This window comes from Scaptodrosophila lebanonensis, unplaced genomic scaffold (assembly GCF_003285725.1).
Source record: "Scaptodrosophila lebanonensis strain 11010-0011.00,11010-0021.00 unplaced genomic scaffold, SlebRS2 tig00000024-arrow-pilon, whole genome shotgun sequence".
Taxonomy (NCBI): domain Eukaryota; kingdom Metazoa; phylum Arthropoda; class Insecta; order Diptera; family Drosophilidae; genus Scaptodrosophila; species Scaptodrosophila lebanonensis.
The window spans coordinates 6,034,444-6,058,464 of record NW_022060538.1 but is presented as its reverse complement, the minus strand read 5'-3'; the positions used below and the strand labels follow the sequence as shown (position 1 = coordinate 6,058,464).

The 24,021-nt window shown below is 40.6% G+C and overlaps 3 protein-coding genes across 4 annotated transcripts; 1 reads left to right on the top strand and 2 right to left on the bottom strand.

The window, feature by feature from the left end:
- Positions 1-681: 681 nt before the first annotated feature.
- On the bottom strand, positions 682-3,579 carry LOC115621300 (ATP-binding cassette sub-family G member 5). Of its 2 annotated transcripts, XM_030514909.1 has the most exons (12): positions 3,533-3,579; positions 3,195-3,364; positions 2,974-3,082; positions 2,720-2,910; positions 2,519-2,663; positions 1,991-2,456; positions 1,809-1,926; positions 1,654-1,747; positions 1,454-1,592; positions 1,194-1,385; positions 941-1,127; positions 682-881 (listed from the first exon to the last, which is right to left on the bottom strand). In XM_030514909.1, the coding sequence occupies exons 2-12, from the start codon at positions 3,252-3,254 to the stop codon at positions 768-770; spliced, it is 1,815 nt and encodes a 604-aa protein (XP_030370769.1). In that variant the 5' UTR covers positions 3,255-3,364; positions 3,533-3,579; the 3' UTR covers positions 682-767. The 2 variants fall into 2 exon arrangements, with proteins under 2 accessions (XP_030370769.1, XP_030370770.1); XM_030514910.1 differs by lacking the exon at positions 3,533-3,579 and having other exon boundaries at positions 3,195-3,378.
- Positions 3,580-3,827: 248 nt separating this feature from the next.
- Positions 3,828-24,019, top strand: LOC115621890 (ATP-binding cassette sub-family G member 8). Its single transcript, XM_030515718.1, has 9 exons — positions 3,828-4,256; positions 20,242-20,375; positions 20,709-20,840; positions 21,116-22,097; positions 22,158-22,545; positions 22,603-23,072; positions 23,207-23,327; positions 23,387-23,667; positions 23,739-24,019. Exons 2-9 carry the CDS (start codon positions 20,245-20,247, stop codon positions 23,973-23,975), a joined length of 2,742 nt encoding a protein of 913 aa, XP_030371578.1. The 5' UTR covers positions 3,828-4,256; positions 20,242-20,244; the 3' UTR covers positions 23,976-24,019.
- On the bottom strand, positions 18,122-19,979 carry LOC115621892 (potential E3 ubiquitin-protein ligase ariadne-1-like). The gene is made up of 2 exons (XM_030515721.1): positions 19,854-19,979; positions 18,122-19,782 (listed from the first exon to the last, which is right to left on the bottom strand). The coding sequence occupies exon 2, from the start codon at positions 19,694-19,696 to the stop codon at positions 18,215-18,217; it is 1,482 nt and encodes a 493-aa protein (XP_030371581.1). The 5' UTR covers positions 19,697-19,782; positions 19,854-19,979; the 3' UTR covers positions 18,122-18,214.
- Positions 24,020-24,021: the final 2 nt, after the last annotated feature.

Here is a 24,021-nt window from a genome sequence, read left to right as displayed (position 1 = left end):
TATTTTCGAGCCTATTCATTACAACCATATTCGTTATATATAAGTTTTCTTGTAAATAAAATGATAAACATATAAATAATACAAGCAATTGTTTTATTATCATAACCATCTAAGTTAAATTCGATACATTTCTTCATGTAAGAAATGATTTCAGTAGGATTTTAGCCAGCACTTATTTCATTTCATAGGTTGCTTAAAAAAAGTGAACGATCAATCATTGTTATTAAGTTGAACTTCAAGATAAATGACACCTTATAGGAATCCCATAAGTATAATATGGATATATCTTGGTAATTATTTAAAATTTAAATCAAAGTGTGCAATTGCTCCATCACATGCACGAATCAGCTATTCTTGTTTTAAAAGGAGCAAAGCAAATTGGAAATGTCCGATTATTAATTGTTAAGCCTAAAAGTATGCTACGACTTTCGAGCAAATGTTCTCCCCGGCTGTTTGTATTTTTCTTCAGCAATGTTACGATTCGATTGTGTTTCGTTCTTTCAGAAAATCGTTTTAAAATTAGACACAAAATTAAAATAATCAATTCACATGTTTTAGAATTGTTTGTCGGTACATTCAAGTTCCAGTTATAATTAAGTTATAACTTTTTTTAGCCTAGTGTTAAAGGCTTTAAGAGTTGTTAATAAGTATGAGTTAATCTATATTTTATTTGGAGTACGTAAATTAAGATTAAATATTAAAAAATAAGAACTATTGGAATTTGTGCACATTACGCCTATGCCTTATTAAGCCCGGAAATGTTGCGTTCAGTCTTTGAATTTCTGTCGCACACATCGTGGCATGGGAAACAAATATAGCAGCATGTTGAAGGCGGCTAAGCCCACGGCAAAGGCACATGAGGCAGCAACATCAATGGTCTCCTACGAATGTAAAATTGTATTAGGTTTAGAGAGCTAAAAATATTGAAGTGGTAACCCACATCTGGATCTGGCAAGCCCAAGCGCTCATGCATGAAATCCGCCGGCTTTGGACATATAACCGAGGCAGTTGGTATGCAGTTTAGTTTGCGGGACTGGAAGGCGATTCTATGCAGTAATGACGAGGCATATCGCGTGTGTGTGCCCTTGGTGTTGTCCTGCAGCCATGGCTGCAAACCCTTAAAGGAGCTGCAAATTAAAGTACAATTACGAATAAATTCAGGTGAACGCATGAATACAATTTATACAGCTTACCGCACTGTGCCGCTGGCCAAGGCAATGCTGATGACCAACACGTAAGTTACGGCGATGGCAGCATTGAAGGGTACTTTAACCACCAGCAGAAAGGCTATGGAAAGCTGCTCGGCAAGCACAAAACTGGACCACAGTGCAACCCATAAATACGCAAAGACAGTGCTATTGCTATATCTGGCATCCAATAGCAGGCTGTGAAAATATTTATATAAACGTTGTTGACTGATTATCAAGTTAGGTAATACAGATGTGCTACTCACGGATAAATGACGGAGCTGGCTATGACTGCGGATACCAGGGAAAAGGGTATAGACACTGAATTGTATGCTATTAACAGTGTGGTGCCCGAGTAAAGACCCTCAGGCGTGTCCTGCGAGAACTTTTTGCGCCAAATCGGAACTATAATATAACCAATATTCTAGATCAGAGGAAGACATATAAATTGAAGTTCATAGCTCACATAAAGAAATGGTGACCAATATGCCACAGCCATAGGCCAGACCCAATATGTTCAGTATCATGCCATTCTTGGTGAAGAAGCCGTGGGCGTCATCCTATAAATCACTAGTAGTGAGCAAACAATTGTTATACAATTTCCAAATTCCATTAACTTACTCCCACGTTCGCATAAAAAGCCCATAAAATGCCCATGGCAATAGGCAGAAGACAGAGGCGCATAAAAAGGGTTTTCATGCCAACAACTCCACACGAGAAAGTGGAGGCCAATAGCTTGCTGCAATCATTTTAAAATATAAGAGATATACTTCCATCAAGTAAACTGTATCTTCAACACTTACAGATAGAGCATGACCCAAACTTTCAACTCTCCCGGCTTGCCGTACGCCAGTGGCACCTTTCCTGAGCCCATGTTATTCAATGGTGCGTCCGATATCGGAGTCTCCCTGGAAAAACGCTCTACAAGCGCTTCAATTTGCTGGCTCGACTCCAAGAAACGATCGCGACTGCGACGATCCACCGTGGACAAGCAGAGATAGTACATGAGCGGATTCTCCAGTTGTGGACAGGGAAAACCAATACCATGAAAATATTCCAACATGGCACGCGTCCCGCCCGAGTAGACAACGCCACCCAGGCACAAGAACAGTGCTCGATCCAAGAAGGGAAAGACATCGGAGCGCGGCTTCTCCAATGATAACAAAATTCCACATCCCGTCTTTTTGGCTGTATTGGATAGTATGGAAATGAGCAAGTATGCACTGAGTGGATCCAGACCTTGAGTAGGCTCATCCAATAGCAGCATGACTGTGAAGATATGGCCATTACAAAGTTGCTTTATCTCGTTTTTAGTTTCAGCCTCTACACACCTGGATCCCTGACCAGTTGAATGCCTATAGCCAAGCGTCTGGCCTCGCTGATGTTCAAATACTCCACACGCTTGTGCGCAACTTGGGAAAGAGCCAAGTCAGCCAATACCTGCCGCACCTTTGAGCTCTTTAAATAGCCCGAGAGCTGTAATGGATTGTTGGATATAATACCCATCGCAACATCCGATTTGATTTACTCACAATAGTTGGGGTGTAGTGCAAGGTCTGGGCTATCGTTAGGCCAGGCACAAAGGTGCAGGACTGTGTTACGTAGCCGCAGCGCTGCTGAAATAAGGCTCTGGTAAGTGGTGAGCCATTTAGGAGCACTTGACCGCGAGTGGCACCATCAGCCCGTCGTGATATAACATCCAACAAGGCCCGCTTCCCACTGCCTATGGGAGCGGAGAGTAAAATATTTTACTATCTCATTAGCATAGTCAGTTCTGTCTGCTTACCTTTAGAGCCGAGTATTGCCATCACCTCACCACTATGTACGGTCAGATTGACGCCCTTCAGCACCAGAGCTGAATTACCGGCTCCATTGAAACAGCCACCACCGTCGACCTGTTCAAAGAGTAAAAGCGAAAAAAAACAAAACAAACAAAATGAGAGCATGAGAATGAGAACGTTGCAACCACCCCCATACTCGAACTTCTTCAAATTCCAGTGCACTTGCCTCGGTGGTGTGGAATATGTTGTGTGCTTCCAATACGTAATCGCTGCCTATCATTTTCATATCCACCACAAATGCCGCTTGCTCTGCAGTTGAGTTCAACGGTTTGTTGCTCTTCTGCTCTTTGTCTCACACGCTCTATGAAATGTTTAAGCCAGAGTCACTTGGAATTGCTGTAAAATGAGAGAACGACCTAACTGAGCATCAGCATTGAAGTTAAAATAGTGAATTGGAAATATATCTTGCATATAAAAATTAGATTTTGTCACATCTTATAGAAGATGAAATGCAGTTTATACTACAACATTAAAATGGTTTTATTTATTTATATTCTGCCTTACCAAACGAATTCTGCTGCTTAGTCAACAAACAAGCGTCTACACGTCCAACCAAACTCAACGCGCTGTTCCAACTGAAACGATCATCTGCACTGCACCTTTGGCCAACCATATTCCAATTGGCCAAACCAACAGAGAGATAGAGAGATGGTGGTAGCGAGAGCGACTGGAAGGCATTGGAATCGCTCACTACCGTCACTTCCAGCAACAGCAACAGGCTAAGATGGCGTCCGAGGCCAAGTTCAGCTCAGTTTGGTTTGAGCAGAGCACTGAGAGAGTTGACTTGGGCTTCGGCTGTTGGCTGCGCTGTTTTCGTTGCTGGCTGCGCACGGCGCTAAAAAATTCTAAGTGTACAAAAAAAAAAAGCAAATTAAATATGAAACGAAGCGCTAGCGACACACCAAATGTGCAATAATTTTCATAGATACGGCAAGTGCATGCAAATTTTGTTAATGAAGTGAAATAAAATTGGAGATTGCTCGCATAATAATCGCCATTTGATGCAGTCACAAATATAATTATAAATTAAAAAGTAAAGTTTGTCCAATAAGAAAGCAACAACAACACCAACAACAAGTGACGCAGCTAGTGTGCGTGCGCGTTTGTGTGCATGTTTATGTGCTGAGTGTGTATGGCTTGAATAGAAGTGATTACTCCAATAAAACACGCCTAGTAGCGGAGCAACTATAACGACAGCAACAACAACAACTACAACAAAAATAGCTTGGTAAGTTCCAAAAGATACAAACAAAAATAAATTGTATATCCCTCGATGAAATACTAAAAGGCATGAAATTGTAAAATTGGTCCGCAACGAATTCAATTTGTTTGCCAAACAAATGTCTGGCCCAAAAGAGTTACAAAACATGCCCGGGGCGACACGCATTTCGACAACAAAAACAAGAGCAACAACAATAGCAATAGCAATAATAAATATAACAACAATAGCAGCAGCTGCCTGCCTAATTAGAGTTTGTACAACTGGTATTTACTGTTAATTTTATTAAACACATCAAGTGGCAAAATACGTTGAGGCAAGTCGCTTGCCACCTTAGTGGAGTACAAGTATCTTAGAACCACACAGACACACAAACACACACATAAATATATGTATATACAGTGGTATACAGATATACGCGCTGGTATATGGCCAGCAAAAGTATCTACACTGTACACTCGATGGCTCTCGAGGCGTTGACGGGCCCGCTGTTGACGCTCCACGTTGTTGATTTTTGCTATTTAGTTGGTCGGTTCTCTCGCCAGCTTGCTAGCTCGCCAGCATACCAGCTCGCTCGGTCGTCGCCATCGTAGGTCAAAGATCCCACAAGCCAGTTTTGTTGTTGTTGTCTAGCAACATTACAACAACACTGCTGTTCTATCTGTCTTTCTTACTTCCACCATTTCCACTACTTCCACTTTGTTTTTTCTGGTCTTGTCTTGTCTTCATGCTCAAAGTTCTTTGGCTAGGGCGCTCAGCAGCAACAGCAACAGCAAAAGCAACAGCAGCCACCATAGCCAAGTGGCATGTCCATATCCAAGCCACTATGTGTGTGTGTGCGAGTGTGTATCTTAAAGATACAAGTTTCTGTTTGTTTGTTTGTTTGGCCGCATCTTTGTCTGGCTGGCCAAGTTGCTAGCTCGCCCAACTTATTGTGTTTGTTTTCTTTCACTTCAGCTGCGGCTTGGCATTTCCTCTGTCTCTAAATATTTGTGGTCTGCCTTGCTTATTGACTTTGGAGTATGACGCCGATGATTTCCATGCCAAAACGAACGCTGCTAAGTGCCTATATGGCCTGCATCCTAATGAATATTTCATCAGAATATTGCCGAACGTCTATAACTCGAAGCCAATTGCCACATAAAAAAAGTTGATTTATACAAGATTCGAGTGACGCAAATATAAATAGTAGTACCGACCATCTTCTGCATCGCCATTTTTGCATTTTTATAAGCGTCTTTGCGCAACTTTAATTTCTAAAAGCGACTTCGCCCTCAGTATACAAAACAAAAACTAACACAATAAAACTCATTGATTTAAAATAATTAAAAACAAAAAATGTATTTTATTTCATCTATAACTCATGATGCAAATACCTTCGGTTTGATTGTTTTCAAAAGTTAAGCTATGCTATGGAATTTTTAGCTATCTAGTTTCGATGGCTTCAAATAATTTCCGTCTGTTTGACGAATTGTTGAGGAATTAGCAAGCGACGCGTGCGCGCGTAAAAGTTTACTTTCACAGTCATTCATTCATTTGGTCATTTGGTCATTTGGATGCGGCTGTCACTCCAGTTGGTGTACAATCACTTTCAAAAATGTTCGTTGAGAAATTATTTGTTGGTTGTTGTCGGTTGATCACCGTCTGACTATTTAGGCTCACTGGCTAGCCATTAGGTAGCGTTCTCAGCCCATAAATCATTAGAACTGCCTTCGTTCGTCACATGCAAATGGTCTCAGATTCAATTTCTCAAATTACTCAAACCTAATTACTTTGTAAAAACCGTTAACAGCTTGATCGTTAAATGCTGCCCCGTTCATTGAAAATGTTTGCTATCAGCGGCGATTTATTGTTGTTGTTGAACTGTTGTTGCTTTTGCAGCTTGTGTTTTTGTAATGGTTGTTGTTATTGTTGTTGTAGGGTGACTTGTTGTTATTTTCTTTTGGGGAGCTTGTGCGTGTAAATTAGTTAACAGTATATTATAATAACAGCTAACGGTGCCCGAGAGCGTTGAGTTCTTGCCCGAAAAAAAAATGTTCTGTTCTGTTCTTGAGCCGTCATCAGATCATGCCGCGCTTGACTTGCACTTCAATTCATAGAAATACCGATACCAATAGCGATTCCAATACCAATGCAGAAACAATTTCCATTCAAAGTTCGAGTATTTGAAACGAAAGACTTAAGACACGAACTCGACCGAACAAAGAACTTGAAGGCTAGACAAAGTCACATGCGCGGCAACTTTGCCGTCGTCGACAATTGATTGAAAATCATGTCAGCCATTGCTGCTGTTTCTGTTATTTCGTTCTGCCTGCTGGGTCCCAGCGGGCGATGAGGTGTGTGGGGCCTCGAAATATTTTTGTACAGATTATTGCTGGGTAGAGTGCTCTGAGCTAGCTATAAAAGGTGTGGCTGCTGCTATTGGTCGTAGTTCTGGTTCTTGGAGCTATCGGCTCTTGCCTTGCAGCGCCCACTTGGGCCCAGGCGCTTAATGCTAACTCAAAAGTATGATTCATGGCCTTTAATTGAGCTTCACTGACTACTGAGGCCCGACTGCGGCCACAATCGAATGCTTTGACTGGCAGTCGATTTAGTCGATGAAATCAGCACTTGAGCATTTACGATGAGCCATAAATGTAATAATACAGTCCCATCTCTCATCCAAGCCGGTAACTGACTAAGCCAGCTAGTGGAGGGAAAACCCTCGCCAAACCCTATGAGAAAAGTTAACGAGCCACAACAATTGCCCCGCAGCGCAAGTGTCTGCAATAGATGGGCCAATGAAAAAGAAATTTCAAATTCAAATTGTCTGGCATATGTAGAACAAGCTGTGCTGTTGAAAGGTCCGAGTGGCGTGGAGGCCCCATAAAAGTTGCGACCATGAAAAATGTGCACATTGATAGCCAAGGTACATGGCAAGTTAATTTACTTCTTATTTTAATTTAATTAACACATAAAAAGCAGAACACACACACACGCCTTTACTGCATAATTAGAAGAAAGTATGTGCACAGTTCGTGACTTTTATAGACTTAAATCTGGCCGTAAAAAAGAACTTCATTTCACTTTGACTTTGAATGCGTGTCTGCCAACTAATCAGAACAGAAGAAGCAGCAGCAATTGTGCTGACATAGAACATAACCTGATGTGTGCACTCGGAGAAAAAATGAATATTTGAATATTTATAGTTGGCTTTAAAACATAATGATTCAAAAGTTTAAAAAAATACATATTTGTACGACTTCATTACACTATTTATTCAATATTTTATAGTTATTTATATATAAACAAGAGTTACAATTACTTATGGCAGCTAAAGGCAAATTATATATTCTATTTCAATTTTATTAAATAATAATAACAAGGCTGTTTGGTATCAGTTCATAATCATTCAACTTAATTCTCTACATACAAATGGTTATAAAATTGCATTAAAAGAGCAAATGTTGTGCGGTGGCTTGGGATTAGGTATCCGACATTGGCTTCCAATTCAGCAACAGAGTCTTAAATCGCAAACCAAACAACAAAAAATTGCTTACTACTTTCCGTTTCACCAATAAAACCAAGTTCAATCGATCGGCTGTTTTATGTATGCTCAAGACTTAAGCTTCATCAATATATTAGAAAATGGAGCCATTTTCTATCTATCCTCAAGCGCCCAGCTGCCATTGACAGTTTTTATATTTCCGGGCAGATAGCTGGCAACAAGTTTTGGCGATAAATAAACAAAATTAAATAGAGTAATAACAAATGTATAAAATTTGATACCCAAAACGAGTGCAATGCCAAATATATACGAGCATGTGTAGTAAGTGAATCCACTTCAAACAATTATTGAAAATCGTTTATTTTTTATTTTATTAGTAAGTCACTTTCCCTTCCTCTGGCTGAAGTGAATTTGCATACCAAGTTTGGTGATTTCTACTTCAAAGAAAACAAAATTTAAAAAACGTGCTACTTGGATGGGTATTGCTATATATCGCTGTTCATAACTGAAAACCTAGTTTGTAATGATCTCTCCTATTTTGTAATGCTAAGAGCTGCAAAAAATGTGGCTATTTTCGAAAAAGTCAATTGTAGAATTGGTTCTTCTGTAAGTATAGTGTACTTTGTGGTTTAGTACACAACTGAGACTCACACAGATAGTCGTACACACTCATAAACGTGCTGGGAATAATTTACCGTTGAATTTATGTCATTCAACTTGTGAATTGAGCTTGGCTTAGTCTACAAAAGGTCTGTGCGGCGCCATGAGCCAAAGATGTGGGTGTGTTGTCGCCGTCTCCGTCGGCATCGGCATCGGAGTCGTTGTCGTCGTCGTCGTCGTCGTCGTCGTCGTCGTTGTCGTCGTCGTCGTCGTCGCCAGCTTTCTGTCCGGGAGAGTTGGCCAAATTCGTGTGCCTCTTACATTTTTCATAAGTATGTATGCATGTAGCGCAAAAATTGTTATTTTTTATTGTGTTTGTTTGTTTGTTTGTTACGTGGAATTCGTGTCAATTAGTGTTTGTCAGTTTGCGGGACACACGTGCAGAATAAATATGAACAAAAAGAAGAAAAAAATGGGAAAGAAAATGAAACTGGAATGCGTGCAACAAAATAGGGCGCTGTGGTATGCAAAACTTGTCGCAATTGTCTTGCCACTTGCTTTCAGTTTTGGCCAACCCAATTGTTTCCACACAGCTGTCGCCATTATCCCACGTTGCCGTTATTGTTGCTGTAATACAGGAAAGTGTTTGCCAGATTGGCGTTAATTGGCTGTAAATATGCGCAGGTAAAATCGCTTGGCTTGGCAATTAATAAAACTGACCTTGCTTGGATTTTCCGCGGCAAGGCACAGCAACAACAACTAAGCCAGCATATGAAAATCAACGACCGCCACAACACACACACACACACACACATACACATAGATATAGTATACATATAATCACACACATGCACAGCTATGAAGCCATGACGAATACTTGTCGACGGCATGACATTAACTTGGCTTGATTTTGGGGTCACAGTCACAGTGTCTGAGTGACTGAGAGTTTTCAGCGCTGTCAGCACAAACGGCCACCTAATACTAGCAACAACAACAGCAGCAACAACAACAGCCGCAGCAGCAGCTACAGTAACATTAGCAGCAACAACAATTCAGCGTCATTCTTTCAGCTGCTCTTTTATTTTATTTGTTTCATTCATTCATTCAGTCAGTAGTTCGTTCGTTATGCTTTTATAAGTTTTAAACATTTTGTGATATGCCCGTATTGCCTAATTTAATAACAATTTGTTGGGCAAATGCTGCCGTAATCCATAACTTCATTTCATGGCGTATCTTATGGCTGCATCAGCCACTTTTCCAACTTGACTCAGTTGATGGCTTTGTCCAATGATTTTGCTAGCTTCATCGCCGTCTTCATCATCATCATCGTCATCATCATTTGAACTTTCTGCAGTTCTCAAGTTGAACAAATACGCATGACAGATCATTAAATTAAATTATGTTTTTTAAGCAAATTTTCACACACACGCACACATCTCTTGCTTATAGCATACATATCTGCCCTCTGTCCATCGCTATCTTTTCTCTCATAATCAATTTACGCAGTTCACAACAAAAACTTTCACAAAATTTTGTAAATCTCTTTGCGTTAACATTTTGAAGCGTGCTCAAGACACGGCCTTTTCTGATTTGACTGACTGTCGTTTATCTGACAGCTGAACTATCTGAGCGATACTCTTACGCGCGAAATTTGCATATTTGCTGTCTATAGGAAATGCCGAAATGTGCTAAAAAAAAATTCAAACAAAACTCTAACTTTGCTTATTTTTTTCTTTTTGTTGTCGTTTTTGTCAATTAACATAAGTTGGGGCCGAAACTGGATGAATACTCACGATTAAGTTGATGATGATGCTGCGGCGGTTTGTGCTGCTGGCTCTACTTGTACATTGCTTTGTGGTTAGCTTTATCAAAAATTTCATTTTGTTTACTGTTGTTCCCCTCGCAACAGGTTCAACAAACCGCTTGCCAAGTGAGCCAAGTGCTTTGGAATGTTGGCCCAAAAATACATATTGAAACGGGTTGTATTCCAGTTTACAAATTAAACAAATAAACACTTTGATTTTTGGCTTGAGGTTAGTGAGGCAGTCGGGGCATATAAATGCAGATACATGCAGGCTCAGCACCACTTCCGTAACTCCAAGCATTAACGGCCACGAAATGATTCTAGTTCGAGCAGATTCAGGTTGTGAAAGTATTCAACAAAATATATATGTACAGAAGACGTTTATATATCATCTACTTGAGTAGAACATCTTATTCAACTCTTAGCACTTTTATTGTTCTATTATATTTATAATTAAAAGAACAACCCAATGAAACGAAAGAATTTTGAATCGTATTTTGTAAAGTTTATTCTTTATTCTGTGAGCAATGCAATTATTTCATTTATTCAAGCAATGTGTTGCCTTCTTAATAATACAAACATACATAATGTAAGACGATAAATGCTCTAAGTATTTAGATTTATTGTTTAAGGTTAAAGCTTTTTTATATCCTGTATGCAAAAGGTGAAAGGAATTCATATGATCGCCATGACTAGTGGAATCGATGCAATCATTACCATCTGCCGGTCTGCCCGGGGATAAAGGGAATTCTAGTGATGTGTAAACAATATTGGCAAAAGGTGCTGACCCACTTTTCAATATTAGAACAGCTCTTTGAAGTGGTCTAAGTTAAGGGGATTCTAGTGATGTGTAAGCAATATTCCCCAAAGGTTCTGCCCCACTCTTTACTTGAAGTAAAGGAAAGTTCGCATAAAGATTGGTCGGGATATCGAGAGTGAACTGTTTTTAAATCTCATATATCTGTACTTGTAGTGTGTGCCACGTGCAATTAGCTCGCTTACAAATTTCGTGGGCTGCAACTGGCAACTCGTTTGACCTGTTTTGCACATGCGGCATGCCGCATATTTTATTAATTGCAAATTACAAAATTGCAACAACGACCCACTTTGCGCGCACACACGATACAAATTATTCGCTTGACTTGGTATTTATCATACGCCCCATTGCCGCGACAACAACAGCAGCACCGGCAGCGGCAGTGGCAGCGGCAGCAAGAAATTATGCCACAAAAGTTTCACTTTCTCACTAGGCCAGCCCAGGCCAGGCCAGACCAGGCAAGGCGAGGCCACAGTCATGCCAAGACGGGACCTAAGACCAAACCGACCATCAACATCATCTTGAGTTTGGCCAGCGGACAGTTTTGTCAGATGTCGGACAGCAGTCACAAAAATTGAAAACACGCTGTCGCGTCGCCTTTGATTTGGCAGTCAGCCTGTTCGCCCAGTCCCCTTACCTGTTACACTTATCAAAAAAAGTGATACTTTGAAAATTGAGATCGATCTTCATTCATTTTTATAATTCGCACTCAAGAATTTATAAAGTAAGAAAGAGAAGAAATTGAATTGTAAAATATATGTATATTATATAGAAAATAATAGTATATTAATAATAATGAAAAGAATACAAACTATTTAATAGGTACAGCAAAGCTTTACTTATTCTAACTTTAGCTTTTGTTGTGGCCGCAGAGAAAGATTACCGAATAAAACAATACAATTAATAGATTTGAAATAATGAAGGATGAAAAGCATAATGTTTGTTCTTAATTTATAGCTGAAACCTCAATGATATTCTTTATCTGGTATTTTTATTTCCATGAGCTCCATATTAGGGCTTATTTTTCCTACACTCCCTTATAGTACTTATAAAGATACGACTTTATCAATTATATTACGCAATTACCATATTAAATACTTAAGATTCCTTTGACTGCTTAGTACGAAAGTCCGAATTTTTTGTCCGTGTAAATTAAAACAGCGAACAAGTTTTGGCAGCTGTGGAGCAAGTGCGGCAGCAACATTCAGTTCTTGTTAGTGAAATGAAAACGTGGTTAAGCAGGGCGCCTTAAGCTACTGCTGTAAAAAGGAAAGAGCTTAACCCAATTGGCTGGTTTTTGCGCAGCATTGGGGGTCGGCAGTTGCGTGGGAATCGTTCGTACAGAACCGCATGTTGACCCATTGACGACCCCCTCTGGTGGTTGCCGGTAACCCAATCAGCCATCAAACACATTTCAATGGCTACTACGCCCAAGTTGCAGTTGAGCTATTTAGACGGCCTCATGTGCACAGCTCGAAACATGTAAACAGTTAAGTGCCGACCCACGAAACTACGTGTAAACAACAAATTGTTATTATGTTGGGGCACTTAAGCGCGCTCCATTAAATCATAAAATGTGCGACAGCCAACTGACCGAAAAACTTGACCGCACTTCTAGTTGAAGGCGCAGTCGTACTCATAGTTGCAGTCGAGTCGAAGTCTCGGATATCGAATCGTGTTTAACTGCAGTTTTGAGTCAACGGCAACGCAACGGCTTTCCACTTGTCAAGCAACCGAGTGACCAGCGTCGCGTATCTTTCAACTGAAAAAATGCAGCACAGCCAACGGGAATGAATCGACTGCAACGGGTCTTGGAGTTGGCCAGTCAGCCAGCCAACTATCCCGCACTAGCCGCACTCAATTGGGTGCCTGGCTGGCTCTTGATTTGTCTGGCTTGTGCATAATCGCCTCACACTCATCATTCGCAACGAGCTTAGCTATTGCCAATAACCGTTGGCCAATTAATTGTCACACCACACCAATATATCCGCCGAGCCATGCAAAGCGACATTTGCGAGTTGCACACACACATTGGCACATCGTTGCAAGTACAAGTGCCATGCGGCCACTAATCACACCAATGATTTAATTCCGAGCGAGCAACTGCTGTTACTGTCTGACTGTCTGACTGTCAGCCTCAGCCACTGTAAGAATGGCTAACTGGCTGACTAGTAAGCCGATCTGTCTCTGCCACAGCGAAGTGTTTGCAGCTGCAGCTCGTTTTTATGCAGCTTATTGTGGCATATGCAACTGGTCAAGAATTTAAGGTGGCTTAGCAGTATATGCTCTCCAGTCCAGTTCAACTAAAACAGCAGCTTAGCTATTAAGGCCAATAAATGGTGGTCGTTGATTTGTTGGTCATGACTTTATTTAGACCACACAGAAGCTTGAAACGAAACTTACAAAGTCAAATGATTTCAAATATTATAAGAGACACGTAGGTATATACTATATGTATCTGTATTATGAACGAACCACATTTCTAAGACTTAATTAAAAAGAAGTTTTGAAAGAAATACAACACTAAAAGAAAGCGAAAAATCAAATTAGAATTAACTACAAGTATTTGGTATATTATGTAAATTCTAATATTTATTAGAAATATATACAGATGAATAATGCTCATGTCGAGCTTACTTAGTAATAAAATTACTTAGTAAAAAAATAATTTCAATTTTTGATTCTTTTTAGGTTTTCTAAGTTTTAAAGTTGAAGTTATAACGTAATTCAATTTCTACAAAAAACAACTTGACAGCCTTACTAAGCTAGGAGTAGTTTTATCAATAAACATTATGTGGTCGATAAGCTTTTTCTGTTTGTTTGGAAAGTCCACTTCAATTTGATTTATTATACAATGCAATACAAAATGCAGCGGGAAATGAACCTGGAAATAAAATTGGTTTTTGTTTAATAATAATGAGCATGTCCAGAGAAAAGTGTAAGTTTCATAGGCGCGGCAAGAAAAAATTGGATAAAAATTATCGAAAAATGTTTTTCTTTTTATAATATCATATATTATATAATATAAAACATATTATTCAATTTTAAAATGAACCAAAGTTTAAAAGAAATTAAATTAACTAAAAATGTCTGAAATAATTTGTCGCACTTTCTATGATGAAACTTTTAACGTACTTAGTTCTTACTATTTTTCTTTACTCCAAATCCAGTCTATAATTAATTTTTCCATAACAACGCATTCAGTTGAAAATGAAGTTTACGGAAAGAAGAAAATTTGATCGACTATATTTTAATACTATAATTTAAATATCCCAGTAATATGTTGTTAACAAAAAAAAATATATATATTGTTTAAGCACCTGAGTACTAGTATATGAATGATCATTGAAATCTGCAAGGTAACATTAAGTTATTGTAGACCTTATTGTTGAATTTCATTCAGTTTTAATGGCCCTTCCATTGCCAACTGAGCTAGCTCATGGCATAAATTAATTGTTTAGTAACAGAGAGAGCATTCGTATATCACGATGTCTCTTCAGTCTATATGCTTTTTGCGCACTTACACAACATATGCAGATCGCATAAATCAATGCCGAGTATCAATGCCCCCAATAGCAACTCAGTGACGTCGTCATCTTCATCATCATCATCATCATCATCATCATCATCATCATCATCATCATCGATTACATAGAAAAAACTGCTTTAAAAAAGCCGCGCGGCTTTCCTGCCTACACTCAAAAAATGTGTGTATCTACAATTTAGACAATTGGGGACTTAATGCTTCATTGTACTACAATAGTCTATTCGATGTTTAATTCCCAAGTGGGGAATGCTGTTGTTCTGGGATTCCCTGTACCCACACTTTTCCCAACTACAGCCATTCAATTAAAATAAACTTTGGTGTTCTAATCATTGCTATGACAGCTATATGATAAAAATTACAGATTTTAATCAAATTTGGGATTATGATATTGTATTATAAAAAACTCTTTGGTTACGATACCGAAATGAATAGAAAGTTTGGTATTAAAAAGGGTGATTTTTATAGTTTAACCAATCGTTCCTATGACAGCTATATGTTATAGTGGTTAGATTATAAAAACACATGTTAATACCAAAGTTAGTTACGATAGCTTAATGAACAAACAACTGTTAAGAACTAACACTTGTTTTTGTATCGAAATTTTCAATTGCAGTTATATCATATAGACAACCGATTTGGATATATTTAAGATTGTAGTAAAGCGCTATAAATAATGTATGATATAGTGCATATATTTCGATAAAACTTCATCATTCACAAATTTCCTTAAGATATCTTTAAAAACAGAGTTATGCTAATAAAAGTGATATTTTTATCGATCGGCCCTAAGACACCTATTTATTATGATGAGGCTATATAATATATTACTCGTTTAGTAAAAACTATAAATTGTCAGGTGAATCAAACAGCAAAAACTAATACACATATATTACAAATACACATTAACGTTTAAAAAAGCAAAATAATAGTTTTGTGGCTAAAATCAGATCCAAGTCTGAGGTAATATTATTTAAGTGTAAAATAAATTTAAGGCCTTGTCAGTCCTAAATTTAGAGTCATAGTTTCCTTGAAACACATTTAAGGCAATGCTTTTTAAATTGATGTGTAATTTTTGATTTCGGATGGCCTATACAATTTTTCGAGTGTATTTAAGTGCATACTAATGTACAAGTGTATGTACAAAGAGTATACACTTATAGTTTAAACTGTAGCAGCGCTTTATTTTTACATTAACACCGAGACGGGCCTTAAAACCTTTTTCTTTCTTGCCACAACTTCCACTTTCACTTCGGTGGCAGCCACTGCATAAAAACTGAATAAACTGAACAAAGTGAGCCCGTCAGCCCAACGCACCAAGTACAGCGCAGACATGCTAAAAATGCCAGCAACACCACTAACAATAAAAACAAAAACATCGACTAACAAACAAACAAAAAGTGTGGAAAAATATAAAATAAACTAAACTGTTGTTAACAGTGGAATTGAAGTTGTGGGGAGGTTTGGCAGCAGACGACTGACTATATAACACACACGATTTTAATTAAAACGAATTTAACACGCAATTAAAGTGCCTTTAATGGCAAAAGTCTCTCTCAGTTTGTTTGAGTTCGAATGCATCATAATTAAAATGTTTAATAATAACGCGCATAACATCCAAAGCATTCGAAGTATGCGATAATCAAAACGTAAAATTTTTTGAACCATTTCAATGGTCGGGAGGGCGTTGCAACTGCTTCGAAACGGTTGCAGGTGCAGCTTCACTTTCAACTCAAGGGCCGGCCACAGCTATAATTATAGAAGTAGTTGCTGATACCCTTCAGCCAAGGAGCACAAATGCTACTAGCCACTCGTACATAATATGTATACCTGACATCAGATTTTCTTCAATATATTTATAGCCACACACCTTTCAAATATCGCCTATCAGCATGATTTTTCATGTCACTGCCATATCTACGGAACGCATATAGAATTTGTTCTCTTTAAAAAATTCTACTTAGTGGACGGGTCGAAAAGTATTCACTTGCGGGCTTGGAGAGTTGTTAGTAGAAAGGTCTTCTTCATATTATACATTATTTAAATCTGGTTAGATTTTTGAACTATTGTAGCTTACACATAAATCTTTTTTATAAAGGCTTGCCAATGGTGTTGTCTATGAAAGGCTGAAAAGCATTCAGTAATGACTAAAAAAATAGTCTTAATTTGTATGTCAATCTCAAGCATCATCGCCGCATAGAATATATACAACTAGTAAGTACATATATTCATAAACAAATATATCGCTTTGTTTTATAGGATTTAGATCTTTCTTGCATTTTTGTATATTATTTATTTATTTTATTACATCAAACATTTATTATATTTAAAGATTCTAAGTTCCTCCTGAGGGCTACAAGAAATTCTTCTTTTTGAAAGATTATTTTTGAAGAGGATTGCATAGTCGGGCAGAATTCATCTTTTTTAGCGCAATTTAAAAAGTGGCAGTAAGCTAAATTAGGGCCGCCGTCATTTCAGCGAATGATGTGGGCTCAGACACTGATCCACTTGCCATTCACTTTTGAATGAAAGTCGTTTTGCGCAGGGCAGCCAAAAGCTTGCCGGCCCTAAGTAGAACTTGAGTGCGCACAAACATACTATGTTTGTAGTTCGTATGTATGTATTTATATAAGCTCTGTTTACTGTTACACTTGGCCCTCTTGATATGGTTTTGGCCAATGCAGTTAACAAAACGGAAACGCATACGCCTCGTTGCACCAGACGACTCGGATGATGGGGTGGGGGGAGAGAGTTGCTGCACTTTTGAGCTCAAAATCTGCTACCGTTTGTTTATTGTTTGATTGCATAATGGCAATGCAAACACACACACACACACACAAACATAAAGATGAGACGACCCCCTCCCACAGTTCCACATTTGAATACATTATGTCTCTTATATTTTTTATTTGTTTTTCTGTATTTTTCGCATTGGCCATTAAAAACGCATGAGGCCGTGTCGAAATCTTCAGTGGTTGCTCTTTGTTCTCTAGGCTTAATTAAGTTGCTTTACAAACGATTTGCTGGGCACAACAGCGATAGCAAGAAAACTGAAAAGCGAGCTAAATTATACATACTCTTTACTATGCCAAACAGCTCACACTATGATCTTTCTTGCTCATGGGATATACTTGTATGTGAAGCATACGAGCGGTACGCGTTATATTAAAATGTTCATTGTTTACTTAAAACCATCAAATATAGGATTTTCATACAAAAACTCTTCAAAATATCTACGATATAAGGTTCTAATATGATGATATGTTCTGCTTCGAATTTTATGTGTTCGCCCAAAAAAAACCTCGTTGTAGTAGCCAACAAACGGAAGAGCGGACATCACTATTTGGGTTTAGATTTGTCTCGTCATTGTAATCATATAAGTATCTTTAACATATGATTGACGCTGCTTCCTAATGGGTGTTTCAAACCTAAACACCAAAACCATTATACTCTTTCACTTCCCAGGGAAGGGTGTTTGAATGGAAAACTCGTCTTCAGCTTTTGTTGTCTAGACTTTTTGCAGCAGAACAATGCAAACGAAAACGACAAATGCACAAAAAGTCATCTCATGAGCAAGTCTTTATTAAGCTAATTCCCACAATGATGAGCAATAATGTCCACATAGGCTTTTTATACATGTGAAGGTATATTTTCATTTAACAAGATGTTTTGATTTATCTATGGTTTAGCAAAATAGATACATACAAGTATGTCGCTATTTTATGTAGTCCCACCAGTCCTTCTCATAGCCTTCATGCACGTGATCCAGTAAAACAGTGCGACGCTGTTCACAATATTTATATTTATCTTGCACTTTCTGCTTAATATCAGCTAAATTCTCGGAAGTAATGTCGCATTCCAAGTACTCGGACAGCATTTCTGTCGCCGACTCTAGATCCATTTGGTTAAGCTCAAATAACATGGAATGATTGTTCCTTTTCAGGTAATAGGCAAATACATAAGTGTACATGAGAGTCTGACGGCACTGGCAGAGTACATCGACAGCGGTTTTCAAAAACTGCAACTCAATCCAGGTTCTATAGTGCTGCTTCATTTCATCGATTTTCTGATTGAAAGTATCGTAAAGCTTATTTTCGAGCCTCATGGATTCCAGGTGATTGGCGTAGCGTTTGTAGTAGTGCATATATCTATTTGGAGATGAACGTCTCATTTCCAGGGCATTGCATGCATTCCTGGACTCATTATCTTTAAAGCAGTTGAAATGGTCGTGCTGCCTCCACGAGTCCAGACATAGCCAGCAAAAATGATAGTTGCAGTTCTGATTCCTACAGAGCATATAATTGCAGCCACCATCCTTATCGATCGTTACGTTGCATTGGGGGCACTGTTTGGTATTAGCCGCAATATAGTTTAAAGTCTCCGAGTCACTCACAACTGTTAAGATCCACTTCTTGAGCCAACGGCACTCCACAGGATCGTGCCAATTCTCCCCACAGCCAAAGCAGAAGACGTGGCCGCATTTGCACTTAACCTGTCTCGAATCGAAGTAGTTGACTTTAATAACGTTGGTGCACCCGATGGCCGGACACCAACGAAGTACCTGATTGCACTCGACGAAGCTATTGGTTAACAGCCGCTGATATTTGACCTTAACGCTTTCCTCAGACAATAGCTTGGTAACAATCACGTCATTGACTAAGATATCACAGCCCAGCGCGGCGCATGATATTGTCTGTGCAAGACCCTCCGTAATGATTTTTGATGTCAAATACGCTTGCCAGCAACTTAAGCAGAAACGATGGCCACATTCCAAGCCAGTCAAAGAGTTTGGTGGCAACGATAAAAAGCAAATTTCGCACTCTTCGGGGCCGTCATGTGAAGTGTTCTGACGCACGACTTTAGGTTCTTTGGAAAATGGATTTATAAGGTGTGCGCCTTTGAAGATCTCTTCCTGGCTCCCATCGAAATATTTTTCAGTCAGTCTCTCCTTATCCCATTTAAAGTGGTTAAGCAAAATGCGTGTTATAGAAGTCGGCAGTTTAAGTAGCACATTAACTTTGTCGATTATCTCACGCTGAAGCTCAACGACTTCATCAGTGGTTAGTACCTCGAACTCAGCATTCAACCGACGCTCAGTCGAATTAGCCGCATTCAACATGATATTAAAATCAAAAACATCATTGTCATTATCTGCGGACGATTCACTGCCTGAGTCACACTCCTTATCTGAATCCATTTCCAGGTAATAGCCGACTTCTGTTTGACGCAAGCACTCTCCGTATTTATTTCCAAGCAACGTGACAACCTAAGTTTCTGGAATTGCTAATATGTACATTTTATGAATCTCACAATAGTGGTAAAAAATATGTATGCCTTCTGACATTGATACTTACGGGAACTAATAAGGTAACTGGTGAAAACGGTTGAGTAGGAACAGAAAGCTTTCGCTGCCCATCGATTGAAAAAAAGAAGCTTCTTCTGTCAAAATGAAGGAGCTTTACGATTTGAGGGTATTCCCGATTTTCAATCAGTTAATCGTTTAAGCGTTAAAACATCGATGGTTCTTTAACAAAAAAATCGATGTATCGTTGATTTATTTATAAACATCAATGCATCGATATCATGTTAGGGGAAAAACCGACAAATGTTAAGCATGGGTACTTTAAGAAATAACACAGTAAAAACTAGATTTGTATTTATGCAATCTATGTTCATAATTTTCTTGAGCATAAAATTTAAAATATTTATTTATTATTGTATCTCTGCCTGTGTTCATTGCAGACCATGGAACTGAGCAATTTCTCAACAAATAAGAAAATGTCACGCGAGGAGCGTCGCTACTCAGTGCCGCATGGCCCAAACACACCGCTGCCCCCGGCTGCTTCAGAGGATTTGCATGCCTGGTCCATTTATAGGTAAGCCAATTTATGGTATGCGGTATGGGTATTTTTCCAAATCAAGGCATGGCTGACCAATGAAGCAATATAGGCTGCACCTGTTAAATAAAGCAAGGGAAAACGGAGGGGCAGCATAAATTTGAACAGTTTTGACGGTTGATTAAACCGCAGAAGAAAAGCCAACAACAATAACGCGGAAGTACAACTGCGATGAATGCTAATTGAACGTTAGCCGCAATAATAGATGTCCATTTGACCACACCTGCTAAAGCCCCATGCAACGCCCATGTCTAGTTAACCGCAACAAGCTAATGCAATGCATTTCCCCTTCCACAATTTTCTCACGCACAGGCAAAATCTGAACTCTGACTTCACCGACTCAGCGCTGGGCTCATCCGACAAATCACCGCTGCCATATGGAAATTTCCAGCTACGCGACACAACAGTGCAATCCATATTGAATCATCCACGCTATGGTCCAAAGTAAGTACACTTTAATATCCAAAAATGTCTGAATTATTAACCCCCAGCTAAAACAATGTTAATAAATTATACCTGATAACCTCTCATATACCTAATTTGATGAAAGACCTCACGGTATCTCTGTAACTTCTCTAAAGAGACCTCTGCCTGATCTTCCCAGGGGTTTTCGATAAAGAATAATTGGTTATTTTTCCTTCCTCCAATAGTCTCAATACCTACCTACATTAATCCCAACAACATCAGGTACACAATCTAATCCTTTTCTGCCTTCACAGATCCCCGCTGGGTTCCAACATGTACACATATTTAAAGTTTGGGCTGCCACGCGTTTTTCCTCCCAACGCCGGCTCACAGCGTTCCCATCGTCCTGGACCGGGGCCGGGTGCCATGGGCGTGCGTGGCCGTGTAAATCGTGGCTTTCGCGATAGCTCCGGCGGCGTTGGTGGCGTCGGTGGAGGTCCAGCTGCTGGGTCCTCCGGCTACGACAGCAGCGACAACGAAACGACACGCAGTCGCGTGCCGCCTAATCTGAGAAAATACCGCAGCGAGTCGGACTTCCGTGCCATTGGCGGCATACCACACTCGCGGCCAGAATCACGGGCCCAAGGGGTGCCAGCAGCAGCGCTTAGGCAGGCCAACAGTCGCGCCAGCATAGCCGTGGGCCAGCACATCAATGCCCACCATCAGTATATGGGGAATGGGGGAGGTGGCCACGGTGGCGGTGGCAAGCACTATGGCCATCGCTCGCACAGCGAAGCAGATTTGTTAGGGGCCGGCGGGGATGGGCTAGGCTACGGGGATTATGGTGAGTCGCGCATCTACGGCAGCTCTCGGCATCATCACCAGCAGCATCAGCAGACGCATGGAAATGGGAGCAGTCAATATGGACTGCAAGGGCGCAAACAGTCGAACATTGGGCTCATCTATCCGAACATACAAGTGCATTGCCTCGATGTAAATCCCTGTCTGCGTGGGGTCTCACTGCAGGCCAAGGCAGGCGATCTGTTTGCCATTATGGCGACGTCGCAGCGAGAGGGGACGGCGCTGGCCGAATGTCTGGCAGGATTGCGAGAGCGCATGGGGGGCGAAATTTTAATCAATGGCCAGCAGGTTAATAGGCGGGGACTTCGCGAACTGTGTAGCTATGTTCCCGCACTGGATGTGTCATCGCTGGATCCACGCATGAGCGTGCAGTGCACCCTCAACTTTCATGCTGCTTTACGGGGACCCCTGGATCGCAGCGATTTAAAAGAGCGGGTAAGTGAGCATTTTCATAATCTAGGTTGAATGTTTCGTATAGCGATTAAATCTCTCTAGATGGATGTGCTAATTGAGGACCTGGGTCTGAACACGGTTCGTGCCTCGAATGTATCCACTCTTACGCATTCGGAGAAGCAACGCCTTAGCGTCGCTTGTCAGTTACTTGCGCAGTCCTCGGTGCTCATACTCGACCAGGTGACAAGTAACATGGACATTTTTGATACATTCTTCCTTGTGGAGTATTTGCGCCAGTGGTGCAGTGGCGGACGCATAGTTATCATGACTCTACAGCCGCCCACTTTCGAGATCCTGTCCATGTGCTCGGGCGTACTGTTGCTTTCCGGTGGTCGCACCGTCTTTTCGGGCAGCAGAGCTGATCTGCCGCGCCACATGGGCGAATTGGGATATCCATGTCCGCCCTTTAAGAATCCTGCGGACTATTATCGTAAGTAGCTCCCTAACTCCGATTGCCTACCTTTAAATAACATATTTCTTTTCGCAGTTGACTTGGTTACCCTGGACGACTTGTCGGCAGCCGCCATGCTAGAGTCCTCTGCGCGCATAGAATCCCTCGCAAACGCCTGGGATCAAATAAACTCTGAGCCCCCACTGGCCGCGCCTCCCGCTTCACTACCGAATTTCACACTAAAAGCCGGCTTCTTTGGGCAGACAAAGGCGTTGATTAAGCGGTTCGCTGGCTACAAACAACCTGGCTCATTGCTTACCTGGATTAGCAAGTTGATTGCAGCGGCGGTGCTCTCCCTTTGTGTTGGCTGCATCTTCTGGGACGTTCCCGCATCAGATCCACAATTGGGTTACAACGATCGCTTGGGCTATCATCATTGCGTCATGGCACTGGTCTATTGGCCTCTCGTCATGCTGACGATTCGTGATGCGCAGGAGGATCGACGCCATGCCGAGCGAGACATACGATTAGGCCTCTACTCAAGAAGTCTCTACATCATTGTCCAGGTTGGTGTGACTCTTGCCCCTGTTTTCAAACGTCTTCCATAGATTTCAGTAGACAATGGGAAGCCCGACCTCATTTAGTTACTGGTTTTTCAAGGTGGTAGTAGAACTGGAATAATATTTTCATGTTTCCACAGAGTTTGTTTGGGCTCTTCCCGAGCTTATGCATTTGGCTGGCCTATTTGTTGCCTGCACACAGTATGGCTGGACTGTACACCTACTCCAACAGCAGTGACACGGGCATTTATCTTTACATGGGTAAGACTCGGATATTTGAGGAGTCTGGCCTTTCAGCTTACCTAACTTGTTCATTCCAGGCTACATGCTTCTCTATCTGACCGTCATTCAAACGCTGGCCCTCTTCTGCGCGCATCTCTTGCCATGCAAGGTTTCCGCGACCATTTTTAATACGCTTATCACCTTCGCGTTGACCGCTGTGGGTGGCTATCTATTGCATCCGCGTAACCTCTCCAGGTTCTGGTCCTGGCTGCAATTAGCCTCCCCCCAGCGCTGGCTTCTGCCCGTTCTGGTGCAGGACGAGTTCAGCGCGGAAACGTTGACGAACTCGGCGGGTCTGCAGCTGTGTCGCAACAAGCAGGTGAGTCCTTGGAAATCCATAGAGGCAAGAGGCATACCATATTGATGTTTTCTTTGGTTGGGGCCTATTAGGTTCAGCATCAGGAGATTATTGTGCAGCAACCATGCCCGCCGCCCAACGGCACCCAAGTGCTAGTCGACTTCCAGTTGCTGCCGCAGCAACATGTTCTCGATCCCACATTTAGCTACGATCAGACCACATCGGTGGCCTTGGTGCTGGCCTCCGTGCTTATCTTCTTCCTGACTTTCTGCGTCTTTGTGTGCAATTGCCGCGGCGTTTGCCGCAAGCAGCGCAGTCGGCGGTATTAAACTGGAGCCTTAATCGTATCCTGCAGCATTTCATAATTGCTAAATC